We start from the raw sequence: 16,191 nt of genomic DNA, 5'->3' as shown, positions 1-16,191 counted from the left end.
ACAACAATCCACCGTTCGGGTTCAGCTCAGGAAAGCCGTTCCTCCCAATCACGCCCCTCCAGGTGTCTCCATCATTGCCCACATTGAAGTCCCCCAATAGGACTGTGGATTCGCCCACTGGAGCCCCATATAAGACCCGATTCAGGGTCTTCAAGAAGGCTGAATACTGCTGTTTGGTGCATATGCACAAACAACAGTCAGAGTCCCCCCCCACTACCCTGACGCGTAGGGAGGCAACCCTCTTGTCCACCGGGGAAAACTCCAACATAGTGGCACGCAGCTGGGGGCTTGTGAATTTTGAATATCACAGATGTCATAATTATGACTTAGTATGTGATTGTTTTTTTTTTTAATTGAGGCTAAGTTTACTTCTTATTTTTTTTTTTTTTTTTTTTTTTTTACTGGCGGAAATGATTCCATACGAGTCCAAGCCAGCCACTCCAACATTTCAAGCGCACCTGTATTGCAGACTTTACATCAAACACAGGGAGACAGAAGGCTACAGCGTGTACAATCTTGCTGTTTTCAAAATAAAAAAGTGGGGTATTTAAAGCAGATACTGTATTTAAAGGCAATAAAAGCAGGCAGTGTCAAAAATATCAATAATAGGTTTTGTGTTGGAACATATTACATGACCTGGAAGCTATTGAGCTAAAAGGCTAATATTTACCTCTTTGTTTTTCATTTTAGATCTCCAAATATTTTTTTCCATAAATATCACAGTTAAACTGTATGAAACGGAGGCCTGGGGACTTTCTGTGTGTTCCTCCCACCGTTTGGGTTAAATGGTGACTAAATTGTCTGTAGGACTGAATGGGGGTCTCTGTCTGTCTGTGTTGGCCCTGTGATGGACTGGTGACCTGTCCAGGGGGAACCGCGACCCAGAAACGGTGAAGCAGCAGAAGAAAGGAAAGATCTAAACCTTAAAACCAGAATTTGATCATTTTTTAAGCACCAGTAAGTAGAAAATGTGGAACAGTCAGACATGAAAAGGTTAAAAACACTGAGACATGGAAGCGGAGGGAGCAAAATCACTGTTCAACAAAAAATACATTTCAGAATGACAAAGGAAACAGCACTGCATGAAAGGACACTTCAGTGAAACGTGGAGGTCCAATCATTGAACACATCACAGTAAAACTGTGTACTGCACGACTTTAGTTATCTGAACAAACAAATGAGCCAACACTTGATGGGATGATAAACTGTTACAGACTTTTAAATAAAACAAATCAAAAAGTTATGAGTATAAAACATTACCTTTAACAATCCACAGCCAGAAGCTGCAAAGTCTATGGGAAAAGCAGTAGCACGTCAAATGAGACACAATTGCTTAATTTTTCAAAAGATAAGCAGCATTTTTTGATATTCATAGTTTAGTTGGTTGTTTCTTAGCTTAGCATGTTGTAGGTCTTCATCGTGGAACATAGGCTTTGAACACTGGACAGGCACTTTTCACATTCTTGAGGTTAAAATATAGACAGTCAGCTAAAATGTATATTCTAACATGAAGTTACTACCAATGCCCTAATCTGTTTCAGCAAAGCAACGCCTTTCCATTGACATTTAGAGCAAATGCTCATTTCTTCAACAGAAATAAATATTACCAGTACCAATCACTCTTCCAGGTGCCATTACACTTTGTCAAAAGTGTCACTGGGGATCTTTTTGGGACATGGACATGAGGAAAAAGATGTTTTGATGAAAACCTAAAGAGGTTTTCATCAACTTCTAGGGAAAAGTTGAAAATGTCAAGAACATCTGTGATATTCAAAAGGAAATAACCCTTATTTAAAAACGTTATAAATTATTTTTAAGTGGACAGTCTCACTTTTCCACAAAAGTGCTTGAACCGAAAATAAAATATAATAAGATAAAATTTTATCCAATTATTTTATGCTCCGCACCATCTCATCAAATATGTGTCTCACACTAGCAAAAGGGGCCTTTTCAAGGAATAGATCACACAACACATAAAAGGAGTGTTCACTTTACAAACATCAAATAAACCCTACAACTATAAAACCAAAATGAATTCTGGGAGATAAAGATGTGACAAGAACAAATAAAATGCTGCTGTGGACGCTGGATGTGTCGTTAAGCTGCAGGATAGCTTGAACATTTGGAGACACAAATAAAATTGTCCCTTCATAAAATCTCACCTTTTCTATCAAAGGGTATATCTTAAAATACTGACTTTCTTGCTCCCCTGAGTTACATTGTGTTCTTTTCTTTTTTCATCAAACATTTGCTGACTAGCAATGTAGCCTCAGCAGGTTAAAAAAATAATCCTACAATATGTGAGTGGCTTTGGTTATTTCATAGACACCATGTTCAAAAAATATGCAAAAATCCATCCTCTATGTTAAATCTTGTTTGTAAAGTTTTGTAATCTCTAGGTAGCCATCATTATTTATCTTACAATTAATAAAAGGGCATTTCTTTCCAAAAACAAGGTAATTTAGGACTAAAAAGCTAGAAGACGCTACAACAAAAGTATCATGTTATTGTTGTTCTTCTTTTCAAAATAAAATACAGATCATGAAAATGTATCTAAAGGTTTCAACTAAGTAAACCAGATTTTCAAGCTGCCTTTTTCCACTACCAGGTGTCCATTCTGTGCTGGTTATTTTGTTATGCAGAGAAAATAAACGCTGGAAAATGGAATGCCCTCGGTTTTCCAAGTGCCACCTTCCACTGTACGTTTTCACAGCTCCAATAACACAATGTGAGTGCAAATGCAGTGACATGTAAGCAGCATATTTTACAGGTTTGCATCATCTCAAAAGATCTATGATGAAGAGTGAAATGGTAAACAACTGAAAAGTGACACAAGGACGGAGCAGTGAAGGTTTGTTCTAGTGAGTTTTGGGCATAAAGCTGACATCTGGCCAGTCATAGGTGTCTGGAAGGAAGGAGTCATAGCTGGTGTTCCAGACAGTAGCACGTATGAAGTTGTTTTTGTCCACAGGCTCAGGGTAACGGAACGCCATGCCTTTAGCATAGACATACTCCATCACCTGTGATGAAAAACAGAAGCGTTGAAGCAGAAAGGAAAAAAGTATGTGCTACATGAAAACAAAAATGCAAAGGCACCAGCTGTGTTATCAAAATGTTGATAACTAACTTAAATTCAGCTAGTTGTGGCTTATTAAGTTTATCAGGCTGTTGTGGAACAGGGTTATGATTTGGAATATCAGATGGTGACAGAGGAGGTTGGATTTTGGAGAAACAGTTTGGATTAGCATTAAAAGATCTATCAATAGCAGAAATCAGGGTTAGGGTTAGCAAGTGAAATTATCTTATATCTAAGAATTACCTTGACAGCCATCTGGACAGAGACTTCTCTGATGTTGGACAGAGGAGGATACAATCTGCCCTCTTCAAGTTCTTTATCTGTCAGCTGCTCTGCAAGGGTCTGGAAAGAGTAAAACATGTAGAATAAAGATACTTTTTTTGACGGTTCAAACAACACAGCCGCGGCTAAGATTCTTACTAATTTACCGAATATTTCTACATCAATGTGCAGTTACAGAGTCGCAAAATGAGGATAATAAGAAAAATGGGAATTATTAATGGCAATGATGATCTCTATCTAATATCTTAGATTAACACAGATGCAGATTACAGTGTCCTCAGTATTAATCAGAGTTCTAAAAGGAAAGTATTGAGTTATTGTTTTTAATCAAAAGTTGTTTAGTGTTATGAAGTTAGATACAGGAACAAAAGAGGGGGCAGCACAGACAGAACAAATTCAAAGCAGGATTAGCCTTTCTCATCTGCTATGCCTGTCTGGAAAGAGGGAAGAGGAGACATCATATGGTTAAAAAGGGTTTAGATGAGTGTACAAAGCATCTGCAAAAAGAGTTAGCAAGAAAAAGAAGAATGGAGTGAGTGCACTTTTAAAAATGAGATGGAGAGATACTTGGTACTACTTCAGACCTTGGCAGCTTCGAGAAATACTGTGTCGCTGATGTGTCTCACTCCACTCAGAATCACAGCCAGCGCTACCCCTGCAACGGTACACAGCATGGGATTTACAACAGACTGCATGCGAGTTATCATACACTGATACTGCAATTTCCCATGGTGGGTTCACTCCGAAAAGTTAAACACTTTGATCTGTTCATTCAGAGACTAATGAAAATGATATTGCTTCAGTTTCATTTTCCCCTTCACCTGGGAAGATGTAAGCATTGTTTCCTTGTCCAGGAGTGAACACACGGCCATCACTCAACGTTACTGGACCAAATGGACTGCCGCTGGCAAAAAGACATCGACCCTGTGGAAGCACACAAAAGCAAAGGGAAAGAGTGATGACAGGACACAAAGGTTGATTTTCCTTATTGATATGTTAATAAGTTAGACAAACAGAAAAAAGGGGCTAATATAATGAACTGTGTACATCAGTGAGTGTGTATGCATCCTCCGCTGTGCACTCTGCTTTGTTGGTTGGGTTACTCAGGGCAAAGATGATTGGTCGTTCATTCAGGTTTCCCATGGCCTTGATGACATCATGGGTGAAAAGAGGTCCAGCTCCTGCCACACCTGAAAGTGAGTCAGAAAACAATATTTACAGGATTGTAATCTACTTGTTTTGGTGCGCTCACTTTAGCTATCAAAATGGCTAATTCCCTGCAAAACACACTCAATGACAGGCACAGACCAACAGCCTTCGTCCTCTGAGGCAAACCAAGACGCACCTGAGAGGGGTTAAAGGTTTTATTCTACCAGGTAATACAAAGATTGCTAAATAAATCAAGATAAGAGACTTTCTCTTTTATTCAAAGTCTGTTGTTTTTTTTTAAGTTGCATTGAGCAAACAAAGCTTGAAGAATTGTTTCATTTTATTTTCAGTGTACTTATTATAAATACCAAATAACACTAGTTATACCAAACACTAGTATGTAATTGAAAGAGTTCTTACATTAATGACCAAACTTTTAAAATGTGAATTGCAAACTTTACTGAAAGTAATTCACTTTTTTAATCTGGAAAAGTTACTTACTTACCAATGATAGCTGTGGGTTTAATGGTGTTGACAGCATCTAGGAAGCTCTGTATGTTCCCTGGACTGTCATGGAGAAATGCCTCTTGATTGCCATCTGTTTCCTGCTGTCTGCCCTGGAACAACATGCAACAGTGGATCATTATATCACTTACAGCCAATCACAAAGCCAGACAACATTTAATGGGTTATTTGGTTATTAGTGTCTTTGTTAATGACAAACCTTCGCTATTAAGCCATATTTATCAAACATCCAGATTTTTTTTCTGGCCTCATCTTGGGTCATCCCTGTCTCCATCATGGCCATGACAATCAAATTGGCAATTCCAAGAGCAGCCTACAGAGGAAATATTTTCATTAGGTTAAACACGATAAAGGTTTCAACAGTATTCAGCAGCAATAGTTGACCTATATTTTAAAATCAGAAAATAACAAAGGGATGTTTTTTTTAATGACATGTTGTGGTGAGGGCTGTCTCCTGTTTTTTAATATTCTTTTCATCTTAATATTGTATGTTCTTATTTGTCCCACCACTTTGGGTCAGTAGGGGGCAGCATTGTTCTTACAAAAAGGTCCAGTTTCCTATAGTCTTGTAGAGTATGGGGTGTCAGTATTTCATTAGATAGAAAAAGAAGCAAAACTAAAAATAAAGTGAATTTGGATTGAATGATTAATGTTTTTACTTCTCCAGCTCCAAGGAAAAGCACCCGGTGTTCAGTGATAGGTTTACCAACAACTCTCTGAGCTGCTAACAGACCAGCAAGGGCTACAGATGCAGTGCCTGAAAACACAGAATAAAAGTGCAAACAATAGAGACAACAGATTTGTTACTGTTTGTCTTCAGATGGATTTAAATCACATATATACAATTACTCAGTACACCATCATGTTAGAAAATGATAGAAGTGCTGATGAAAATTTTCCTTTGGTGTAGTCAACTAGGTCCTTAAAAGTGAGACAGAACTAGAAATGATCTGTCATTTGTGCATAACATATGACAATGTACAAGTTGCAAATCTGTGGGCTGACCTTGGATATCATCATTGAAGGTGCAGTATTTCTCTCTGTACTTCCTGAGGAAGCGGAAGGCATTGTGGTTGCCAAAGTCTTCAAACTGGATCAATGTGTCCTGTCCATATTTGTCCACCACAGCTTCCATGAACTCATCAATTAGATCATCATAGGCCTGAGAGCGATCTCGTTTCTGATACAGGCCCATGTACAGTGGATCCTCAAGGAGAGTCTGACATACATGAGAGAATGAAGTTTTTCTATTTTACCATCTCTCACTAAAGCACGCACACACATATGACAAGGGCTGCCTACCTCATTGTCTGTGCCAACATCTATCACCACAGGCAGACATTTCTCAGGTCTAATGCCAGCGCAGGCAGTATACAGGCAAAGTTTACCAACCGGAATGCCCATCCCATAAACACCAAGATCTCCCAATCCTAAAATACGCTCTCCATCAGTTACCACTACCGCCTGCAGAGTGAGAGTTAGGGATGGAAAGAGAGAGAGACAGAGAGAGAAAGCGAGAGAAACTATATTAGCAAGCAAATTACGAATTAAGAAAACAATGGACTGTTCTTTCACAATTATTTTTGTACGTTCAAGATGGATGAGTAATCAAAAAATAGAAGCTGAAAAGTTGTGGAGAGTTGTTCAGGGAACACTCACTGCAACATTAGTCTCTGGCCAGTTATCCAGGATGGAGCGGATGTGTCCTCTGTCTCGAATGGAGATGAACAAACCTCTGGTGTGAAAAACAAGATGGCAGCCATAGGAAAAGAAAATATATCTCTTCCTAACAAGAACACCTTGAATATTATCTTCAAAAATGTCAACATCTCCATTTAAATGATACATGAGGGATATTTCTGATAACTCTCTTTCTTTACGTTGAATATTAAATCCTGAGAATGTCTCAGATACAGTACGCCCACTACTTAATTTTTTTTGGAGTTACTGTTTTACAGCTCCACTGCTTACTTGGGTCTCCTAAATATGTGTCCATACTGCGTGCAGGCCAGGCCTACAGTTGGCGTGTAGACTATCGGCATTAATTCATCTATGTCTTCCATCAACACCCTATAGAAAAGCCTCTCATTCCTTTCCTGGATGCCCATCAAGTAGATATACCTGTGTGGACAAAAAAGGAAAATGTAGGGAAAAGTTGACACAACAATTTTTTTAGGATTAGTATGTGATTAGTGACAAATGCTTAAAACTTAGAAATGAGAACCTTTTGCGGTTATACTTTGTAGTTTTCTGAAATATACGCTTACTTTTGTAGGGGATCAGTCATTTTCTTGAGATTTTTTTGAAAGCGCATGGCTTGAATATCCTGAGTCTCCACTTTGGGAGGCAGCAGGCCATGTATTCCCAAAATCTGTCGCTCCTGCAGAGAAAAGGCCATGCCCTACACAGAAACACACAAGGAAGAAGAGAAAGCATTAAATGGGGAAACAAGGGGACATAGGTATTTATTCCTCATTGTCACAGAATAACCTGATGTCAAGTTGATTGTGAGGGCTTCAGTGCTGAATAGCCCAACACCTCTTTAGTGCTTCTAAATTATTTTTCATTAAGACAAATCTCATTCGCTCATTCCATGTCCATGATTCATGTCCATATTTAATCAAGGTGGGGGTGAGTTTTCCAGCTTTTAAGTTTTTTGTTTTTTGTTTACCTAAAATATTCCTCAAAATAAAAGGTTTTCAGGATTTTCAGTAATTCTGCTGCAGAAAATGTTCACCAGAGAGCACATAGCATTTCTTACACTGCTGACCTTTTGACTCTTTACAAGAGAAACTGAGAAATGTGTTCTTAGCACTGAATGAAATATGGACGCAACACATGGAATCCATCATGTCTGGGGCTGGGGAAGGGATTGAGTTTACTGAGCACTGGGGTGCCCCCCTGGCAAAATGCTGAGTCATGCTGATAGAGCATTTCATTTCAGTCAGGTCTGGTGTTTAGGTCCTCTGCATCATGTAACACACTGCAGACGTTGGATAGTTAGTTATCATTATTCCTGTTTTACCTTAACTCAAAAGTTTGAATGCATTTATGTTTAGTTTAGACAGCTGTTATGCTTTAAGTTTTAGTGAATTGAATTAAAAACAAGTCAGAAGAAATACCAAATTTCAGAAATGAAAAATAATGAATTGAAAAGTTGACCACAGTGTTTGCATATGTTGGAAGTGAACTGAAAAAAAACAAAGCAGTCAGATAAAAGAAAAGGTTTTAAAAAGACGAGCGTGCAGTGGATGGAAAATCACCTGTTTCATCATGGTTTGATCATTGTTTCTGTATTCATTCATTAATTTCATTTATAAGGTTAATTGATAAACTATCCTGTCACTAAATTTTGAGGTATAGGAAAATCGAATCATGGAATCTCTGAAAATGTATATTTGATTAATGATCTTATCACTCTTGCAATGGAATGTAATAAACAATGACTTTCTGCAATACCATGACCCTTAAAAGAGACCATGTGAATGAGAGAGTATGAGAGTCACGTTGATGCAGTCTGCTGAGGAAAGTCAAATCAGCGCTTGTATAGATCATTTCCATCTCACAAAACAGCATGCTGCTGTTTTTCTCTGGCTTTTAACAGTTTTTGTGTATTTTTAGGGTAAGACACAATTGACTCAATTACTTTGAATGTTAAGAGAAACTCACTCAACACAAAAGTGCATGTTACAATCAGATGGCAAACTTGCTACAAAAGTATTTAAAAACCATGTGACCTTTTTCACACTAGTCTAAATTTTATAAGAAAACAACTTTCTAAACTAGGTAAATTGAGCACACTGACCAAACAGGCAATGTGAACATATGCACTGTGTACAATATGACCATTAGCTTGCTAACTAACCTATGTCCTGTTGTAAGATGGTATGTAGATGGCATCCACAACATGCCGTCTACACTAAATTTAGTATAGCCTGTACAGCAAGATCATATCACTTCCAGCGATGACAAGCTTGTGTTACAAATGTCCTTTGTAGCTTCTGCAAAGGGTTGAGCTCTAACTTCTTTGTATTATTTCATTGCCTGGAACAACTTAGAGCTGAGCTAGTGTTACAAAAGACCAAACCTTGGGCCTTTACTGTGACAAAATCTCAAAATTTGCTGGCGTTCCTCCATTCCTCATTACTTTATTCTTGCTAATCCACTCATAGTAACAGTAATAATGTAATGCGTATGAAATGTACATCACAGAGCAAGTTACAGCAGCTGAAAAATAGTCCCTGTTTCGCTGAATAAGAGGTCAGCAACGTTGGGTGTGGTTGTAAGTGCATGACAAGGGAAAGTGAGTTTATTTGTAGAGCAGTGCAAAATGCATATTATGAAGCACATATAATTTAAAAAGCAAAAAAGAAAGAATATAAAGAGCAGAGAGAAATGGAGAAAAAAATACAAGGGAAGGGAGAGGGGAGGCAAATGACCTTTTTGCAGGCTTTGCAAAGCAGAAATGAATGGCCAATATTTGAATTAGAAGCAGGAGCAAAGATTTTAAAATGTTTTAACAGAAAACTCCTAGAATCACAGCTGGGAGTGGTTCATAAACTCAAGCATTCTGAGATTCAGAAATGATATCATGCTATTTTTAAAAGTCTAATTTTTTTTTTTTTAATTAGACAGTCAATGTGTTGTTTAGAAATAGGAGTATTGGTTTTCAGTTTTAATTCTGGGTCCAATACCCAAGAACAATAATATGGGTATAGCTGTTTTGGATAAATTAAAAGTGGCTGAAGTATCTCATTAAGCTTCCTGTAAGCTTGACACCATCTCCTCCTAAATAAACAGTCTGAAAACATCAAAGTGAATTCCTGTCCATCACACTGAAACTCAACTCTCTGCTATTCTTATCCTTGGACATACACAGTAATACTGACACCTCCTGAGGAGATATAGTGTGAGTACCACAGGATTAGAAGCATGAAAAAACAAGGGCTTATACTGCCTTATTTCAAGAAAAAAAAACATGCTCCATTTATGACTTGCAGGCAATTTCCTCATAATCCTTTCTGCATTTTTACCAGAACAGTTTACAGTTTTAAGATGTATTTGTAATACATCGAAATACATCTCAAAATTGAATTGTAGATACTAATATTATCTACAAACACAAAGCATACACCAATTAGCCTACTTCACACATGGCATAATTGGCATGGGTCTACCACAAATGGGCTTTCTGCAAGACAATCAATAAACCTACCATCTGTTTAACCACTGTGTGCTCAGATGATGCCACATGCATACATTATCAGTCGTCCACTTACTTTGTTGGTTCGTGGGTTGAGCATGAGGGGTTTGCCCTTCTCTTTGGTGTGTGCCCATCTGCAAACAGAGACATAGGGCCTCAGAGACCATGTTGTCCTCAACCTGGACAGCATGGTGGACACTCACTGGTCTGGAAGGTGCACCAGGTAGAAAGCTTCTGAGAAGGAGAAACAGAATTTAAAAGCTGTGTGGTAGAGCAAATAGTTTTCATTTTCTAGACTGGCCTTCCCATTTAGTAGGAGTTTTGAACAATACAAGGCTTTTTATACTTCGGTGGTTATGCATTGCATATGAGAATAATGCTAATTTTATTTGTGGATGCCCAACCTGTAAAATAATTTTGAACATTTATGCTATAATAACAGCTAGGCATTTATTCATTGAGACAACACAATCTCAAATGCACCAGTACCACAACCTTTCTGCATGCTGTCATCACATCTTGTTATAAAATTAAGCTAAAAGCAATGAAGCCATGCTTATTTACAGAAGCTTGCTACATGCACTTGGCACACATACAGTCATGCAGTCAAGGATTACAAATGTGGCAGTGGCAGTGGCAGTTAATCTGGATTGTCAGCAAAAGTAATTTTGTGTTATCTGAGAAGCAATGCTTTGAAAGATTGTCTTAATCCTTTTCACAATGAGTGGAAACAACAATCTAAAGTCAGAATGACATCACCCACCAGAGAGATGGGGAAGACAGACATAAACCATGTTACGATGTGTAGCAACACAAAACTTGACACCACCGAAATCCTATGTGGCAAATCATTTTAACATTTTCATCAAGATATTAAACCTGCAATCTCTGTGGACATGAAAAACAAAATTCAAGGAAATATATATATATATCCCATATATTTCCATATATTTTTGTTTTGTTTTTTATATATATATATATATATAAATAAAAACAGCAGTTTTCCAAAAAAGACACCAAATATACTTTACTCACAGGGGCATCTTCCTGATATTCAGCTGCTGATGGCAGTCTGGAATAGTATTGTCATAAGAGCTATGTGATGCATGTGACCTGTATTACCTGTTGTTTATTTTAGCAAAAGGTGACCCCTGACTATGCTACCAGAAAGTGCTGCCTTATTGCCAAACTGACACAACTGGACTAAATCAGCAAGTTTAAACTGCCACCAATAGATATAGATTACAGAAATAAAATAATTAAAAAAAAACCCTCAACCCAACAATTTTTATGTTAAACTTAGCTCAATTAATACAATTTCCCTTTTCTAAGTTAACTATATTACCTTGCCCACCCTGTTGCCTTTTAGCCCTGTTTAACATCAAGACACAAACCGGAGTAAATTGCACTGGGCCTTTAAATATAATTTATGTGGGGGTCAGCAAAATAGATGCAGTTTCTATTTTTGTTCCTTTGACGCCAGCAGAAGTACTGCTTCTGAAATACAAGATTCATGAGGGGACATAGAAAAAAAAAACATTTTAAAAATAATGTGCTTGATCCATGAACTGAGTGTCAAATTAATTTTTCATGCTCTATTTACAAATTACAACTTTAATATTTTGACTTTCCTTATGTGAATTGAACAGATATCTCTACTATGAGGAAATTGCAATCATTTCAATTTCCAAATGAATGACTGATGAATACCATACTTTGGCAGATCAAAGACACAAACACAAAACAATGCAATCAAAACAATCTTTAATACAATAAAGAAACAAAATATCTTGAACCACTTTCAATACAAAAATGGTTTGCAGAACTCAAAATGGTCAATACAAACATGCTGTAGTGGAGAACATTCTACAGGGTATAACACCAATTTTCCTTGAACTGCCGCTGGGTAGTTTACACTGACAGATACACTGGTGAAGGAAACAAGAGAGGGAAAAAGAAAATCAGTATGGACAATGTCCAACAAATGCAATCTGGAAATAACTGAAGTTAACAATTTATTATTACAGTAAAAATACTCACAACTACAGAGCCTTTGAACAGCAAAATAGAATTATATGGTACTTGTCCTGCTGATATTAAAAATCTATAAGGTATCGCAAAACCAGTGTTATCAAATATGGATGCAACCAACTCCTATCTATATATGGTATATATTGGTTATGTTATTTTATCCCCTAAATGCCTGGTTTGACATTGAAAGGTATATCAAAACAAGTACTAAATTATCAATTTCCTGCAGGAAAGTATTTAAAAAGAATAACAATTTTAAATGTTCCACTGAAGCTGTTTACACTACACTCGCCCTATATTACTATCACGGGGTGTACTCCGAAGTAGACATCCAGCTGTACCCTTGCAGTGCAATTACACGGTGGCTAGCATTTGCCGGTTAAGCGTCGACTCAGGGCACACAACACACACTCCCGTGTTGTGACACCGGCCAACGCGGTGAATTTTATTCAGTGACATTTAAACAGGTTATATCACAACGGCGCGGGATGCTGTGTTTCACGCGCCAAAAGTTAACCAATACATCTATTAGCTAGCAAAAGATAGCGGAGAAAAAGCTAAGTGCGCTTTCTTCCAAAGCGTGTCTTTATCATAATTTTCAACATATCACCATATTAAGTAAGCAATGAAGTAAATACAATCATATATTTCACAACTTTGAGCCGCTGCTGTAGACAGTTATCGCGGAGGATAGCTAACACAACCATTACTTAGTAGTACGAGTTAGCTAGCAATTCTAGCTAGCTAAAGTCACACAGTACCGACCTAAAGGAGAGGGAGACTTACCTTTTCAAAATAGCAGCCTGGAGGTAACACCTGTTATGTTGAATTGACACAAGATGGCGGATGGCCTGGCTGCTCGAGACGTTACACGCCACAATCATTGGGCGTGGTCTGGGAAAAGGCGTGGCTGTGGTACGTCACGGTAGGTGCGTTTTGATTACCCAAAGAAATGTGCAAAACCTAAATATCGTGATAAAAAAACAGGGAAGGGAAACACCTGAATTTCAAAACCTTCTCAATTACTGTCACATAGTTTTTACGCTTTCATTAGGTGGCTTTTCAGACGTGTCGACAATCGAAGTATATCGCCAAACTGTAACGGAAACTATTTTTTCGAATTTACACCTCACCGGACATGACGTAATAGGTCACATGACCAGTTCAGTCCAAATCCTTGTTCCAACCGGTTCAACACCATGGAAACGCAAAATGCATTCGTCCATCTTCCTCAAAGTGCATTTTCGCGGGAAAAGAGTCAACTACAGTTCTGGGATGTCACGAAACTAGACTTTACGAAAGTTACCGTTTATACACAAAACACCCTTCAATGGAAACGTTTGCAAGTCTAAATCGTACTTTGTCGAAATGTCACAAATATCGCTTTTATGCGAAAAACCGTAATAGAGACACAGTAATTTTTTTCCTCCAAAATTTTGTAAAAGCTTAATCATGTTTACTCCTCAAACATAAACCAATCCAACCCAGTGAGGTCATGGGGGTCCTGCTATCCTCCATTCCTTAAATCCACTAGCATCACCTTAAAATGTAAAAAAAAAAAAAACGCACTCAAACAAGATGCAGTATACACGCTACATCAAGAGAGTAAAAATATATTTTTTTATGTCCAATGTACTGTTGTATAACACAATGCTGATTAACTTGTAATGAGCAACTCATGCAGTTTATAAAAAAAAAACTAATAAAAAAAACAAAAAAATAGAAATGTTACGAAACAATGCCTGTGATTCCTTATTAATGTGCACTTGCCGTTAAAGAACTGAAACAGAGGAAGCGCTGTGGTGTGATCACATGCCCCTCCTTATGACTAGTATCAGACAAGTATCTGATGAAAGAAATTACAAGCATAGCCAAGCGTGGGAGTGCCTGTGGCTTACAACCACATATCCAGGGAACATTGCCTAGGAAGCAGCAGCAAAAATCAACAGATAAGTTAATGCTCCATTGATTTGATATTCAAAGGGGAAACATCCTTGATGCTGCTCTGTGAATTCCACTGTTCTCAACATTGTGAATGATTTTTTTTATGGTTTTGTACATCTAAACTTTGCTTTTGACTCTTCTCTTCCTCAATATAATTGAAATGCTTGTTTGAGGGTTTTTTTGTGTGTGTATCTGCCAAATAGCAAGATAATTCGGGTCCAGGAGCAGTTAATGAACTAGCAGAAGACTTTCCAAAGCCAAAAGATTGTCTGCAGTGTATAAAGACATCTATAAAAGCCAACAACCATTCCAAGTACTTTTAGATTTCTTCCCAGCTATCATATTGGCAATAGTTGTCTGGTTATTCTAAGCTTTTACTAAAATTTACAATCAAATACAGTAAGCCATCGCTGGAGTTTGACCAATCTATGCTCTCACATGGAGGCTACAGAACCTAACTTTATAGAGCACTTTATAGAGTGCCGTGTAAAATTCTACATTTTACTCCTTTCTATTGCCAGCTGAAGAACTCAACATAAATAATACAGCCAGACTATTATGCTTTGTATTACTGTGTCCTGATGTACTCTTTACACAGAGGGAATGTAAACTGTGGCGGTGTTGACTGAAGTAGATATAATACAATTGCAAAAAAAGTTAATAAAATTAAAAACAACAGAAATAACTCCAAGATATGCATCCTGTCTTAACAAGCAATCACAACCACACATGCTTCATTTTGCATTTTTTATCACCTCAGGGGTCAGAGTACAATGGTAAAAAGCAAAAGTAGTGTAAACTTTTGTACAGCGTATTAGTACAGTCTTGCTTCCTCAAGTTGATAGACGGTAATGAATCATAGTCAATATACAGGGTGTGACATATTTTCTATCTAAGACACCAGGATACCAGACACACCACAGTTTTAATCAGCTGCTTGAAAATCCACGCTGCTCCACTTTGTTTAGTTTAAATAATCTGACCTTGATTAACATTTGAGCTTTTACTCTCAGTGCAAGTTTTTAGTTTTCTACCGTGGAGTGTGTAACACCAGCCACAAACGAAATAATAACCACAGCAGGGAAGGTAAAGTTTAATAACATTTGACTATTTCATATCAAAACTGACATGTTAACATCATCCCATACTATTATCCCTTCCTTCTTGTGTGTGGAGATACAAGAGGAAGATGGGATGTCACTGCTAAGTATGAATATTTGATCAGCTAAGTTTACACGGAAAAATACCAAAAAATAAAGCTGTCAGTGACTCAACTCTCTGCAGTGGTGAGCTAACGAGCTAGCCTAGCTTTCTCGTACACAACCAGAGAAGAAAAGCAGCCTACAGCTGCTACAAGCTAGCTCTTGGCTGGCAGACAGACGTTTAGACAAACTGTGTCTTTGTTTCCGTGTTGGTGATGGTTTCATGGTTTGTAACGGGCTGCCACACCGAGGCACCGGCCCAAAAGCTAACTGTCCCGTCAATCATTCAAACCTCCTCCTTCTCTCCTCCGGCTCCATTATTCTTCACTCGGAAACAGGAACTTCATAAATTACACAGACTCCACATGGTTTTTGAATTCAAACAGCTCGGCTTACCTGCTCTTCAAATGAATAATACTGTATTTCCTTCCGCCGGCAAAGTTGCAGTTAGTGAAGCCTGTTTTTCATGGATTTCACAGTTTAAAGAGTGCGGACAGACCGGCCGGCTCGTCCCTGACAGCAGCCTCGGATGTAGAGGAGAGCCGAGGTGGGAACAAGCGGCTCGTGAGCACGGGCTCTCGTCCAATCACATGCTGGGATTCCCTTCGTGGTTACCGTAAAGGCAGACACATGCGCAAGACATTTGGCTCCAAGCTGGTTTGTCGTAATTACCATAAAGAACTTGACTGTTAATTTTGAACACATTTCTTTTTATGTCTTGCCCTTATTCTGTTGCTTATCTGTTGATCATTCTGCTTTATTTCTTCTGCCTGACATGG

The 16,191-nt window shown here is 38.0% G+C and overlaps 1 protein-coding gene across 1 annotated transcript; it reads right to left on the bottom strand.

Annotated features, from left to right (window-relative positions):
- Window positions 1–969: 969 nt before the first annotated feature.
- me2 (malic enzyme 2, NAD(+)-dependent, mitochondrial) lies at window positions 970–15,942 on the bottom strand. The gene is made up of 15 exons (XM_029510394.1): window positions 15,809–15,942; window positions 10,312–10,469; window positions 7,300–7,433; window positions 7,004–7,153; window positions 6,692–6,767; window positions 6,335–6,496; window positions 6,038–6,251; window positions 5,692–5,789; window positions 5,232–5,345; window positions 5,013–5,124; window positions 4,406–4,548; window positions 4,180–4,282; window positions 3,943–4,013; window positions 3,320–3,418; window positions 970–3,020 (listed from the first exon to the last, which is right to left on the bottom strand). Exons 2-15 carry the CDS (start codon window positions 10,423–10,425, stop codon window positions 2,859–2,861), a joined length of 1,752 nt encoding a protein of 583 aa, XP_029366254.1. The 5' UTR covers window positions 10,426–10,469; window positions 15,809–15,942; the 3' UTR covers window positions 970–2,858.
- Between the last annotated feature and the right edge of the window lie 249 nt (window positions 15,943–16,191).

The sequence above is a fragment of the Echeneis naucrates genome, chromosome 9, assembly GCF_900963305.1.
Source record: "Echeneis naucrates chromosome 9, fEcheNa1.1, whole genome shotgun sequence".
NCBI classification, from domain to species: domain Eukaryota; kingdom Metazoa; phylum Chordata; class Actinopteri; order Carangiformes; family Echeneidae; genus Echeneis; species Echeneis naucrates.
This window is presented reverse-complemented; position numbering and strand designations above follow the sequence as displayed.

Coding starts and splice junctions, on each gene's coding strand:
- me2 (XM_029510394.1), bottom strand. CDS start 10,425: ATGCTGTCCAGGTTGAGGACAACATGGTCTCTGAGGCCCTATGTCTCT. Junction 6,768..7,003: donor CACATATTTAGGAGACCCAA/GTAAGCAGTGGA, acceptor TTTTCACACCAG/AGGTTTGTTCATCTCCATTC. Junction 5,790..6,037: donor CTTCAATGATGATATCCAAG/GTCAGCCCACAG, acceptor CTGTGTTTTCAG/GCACTGCATCTGTAGCCCTT.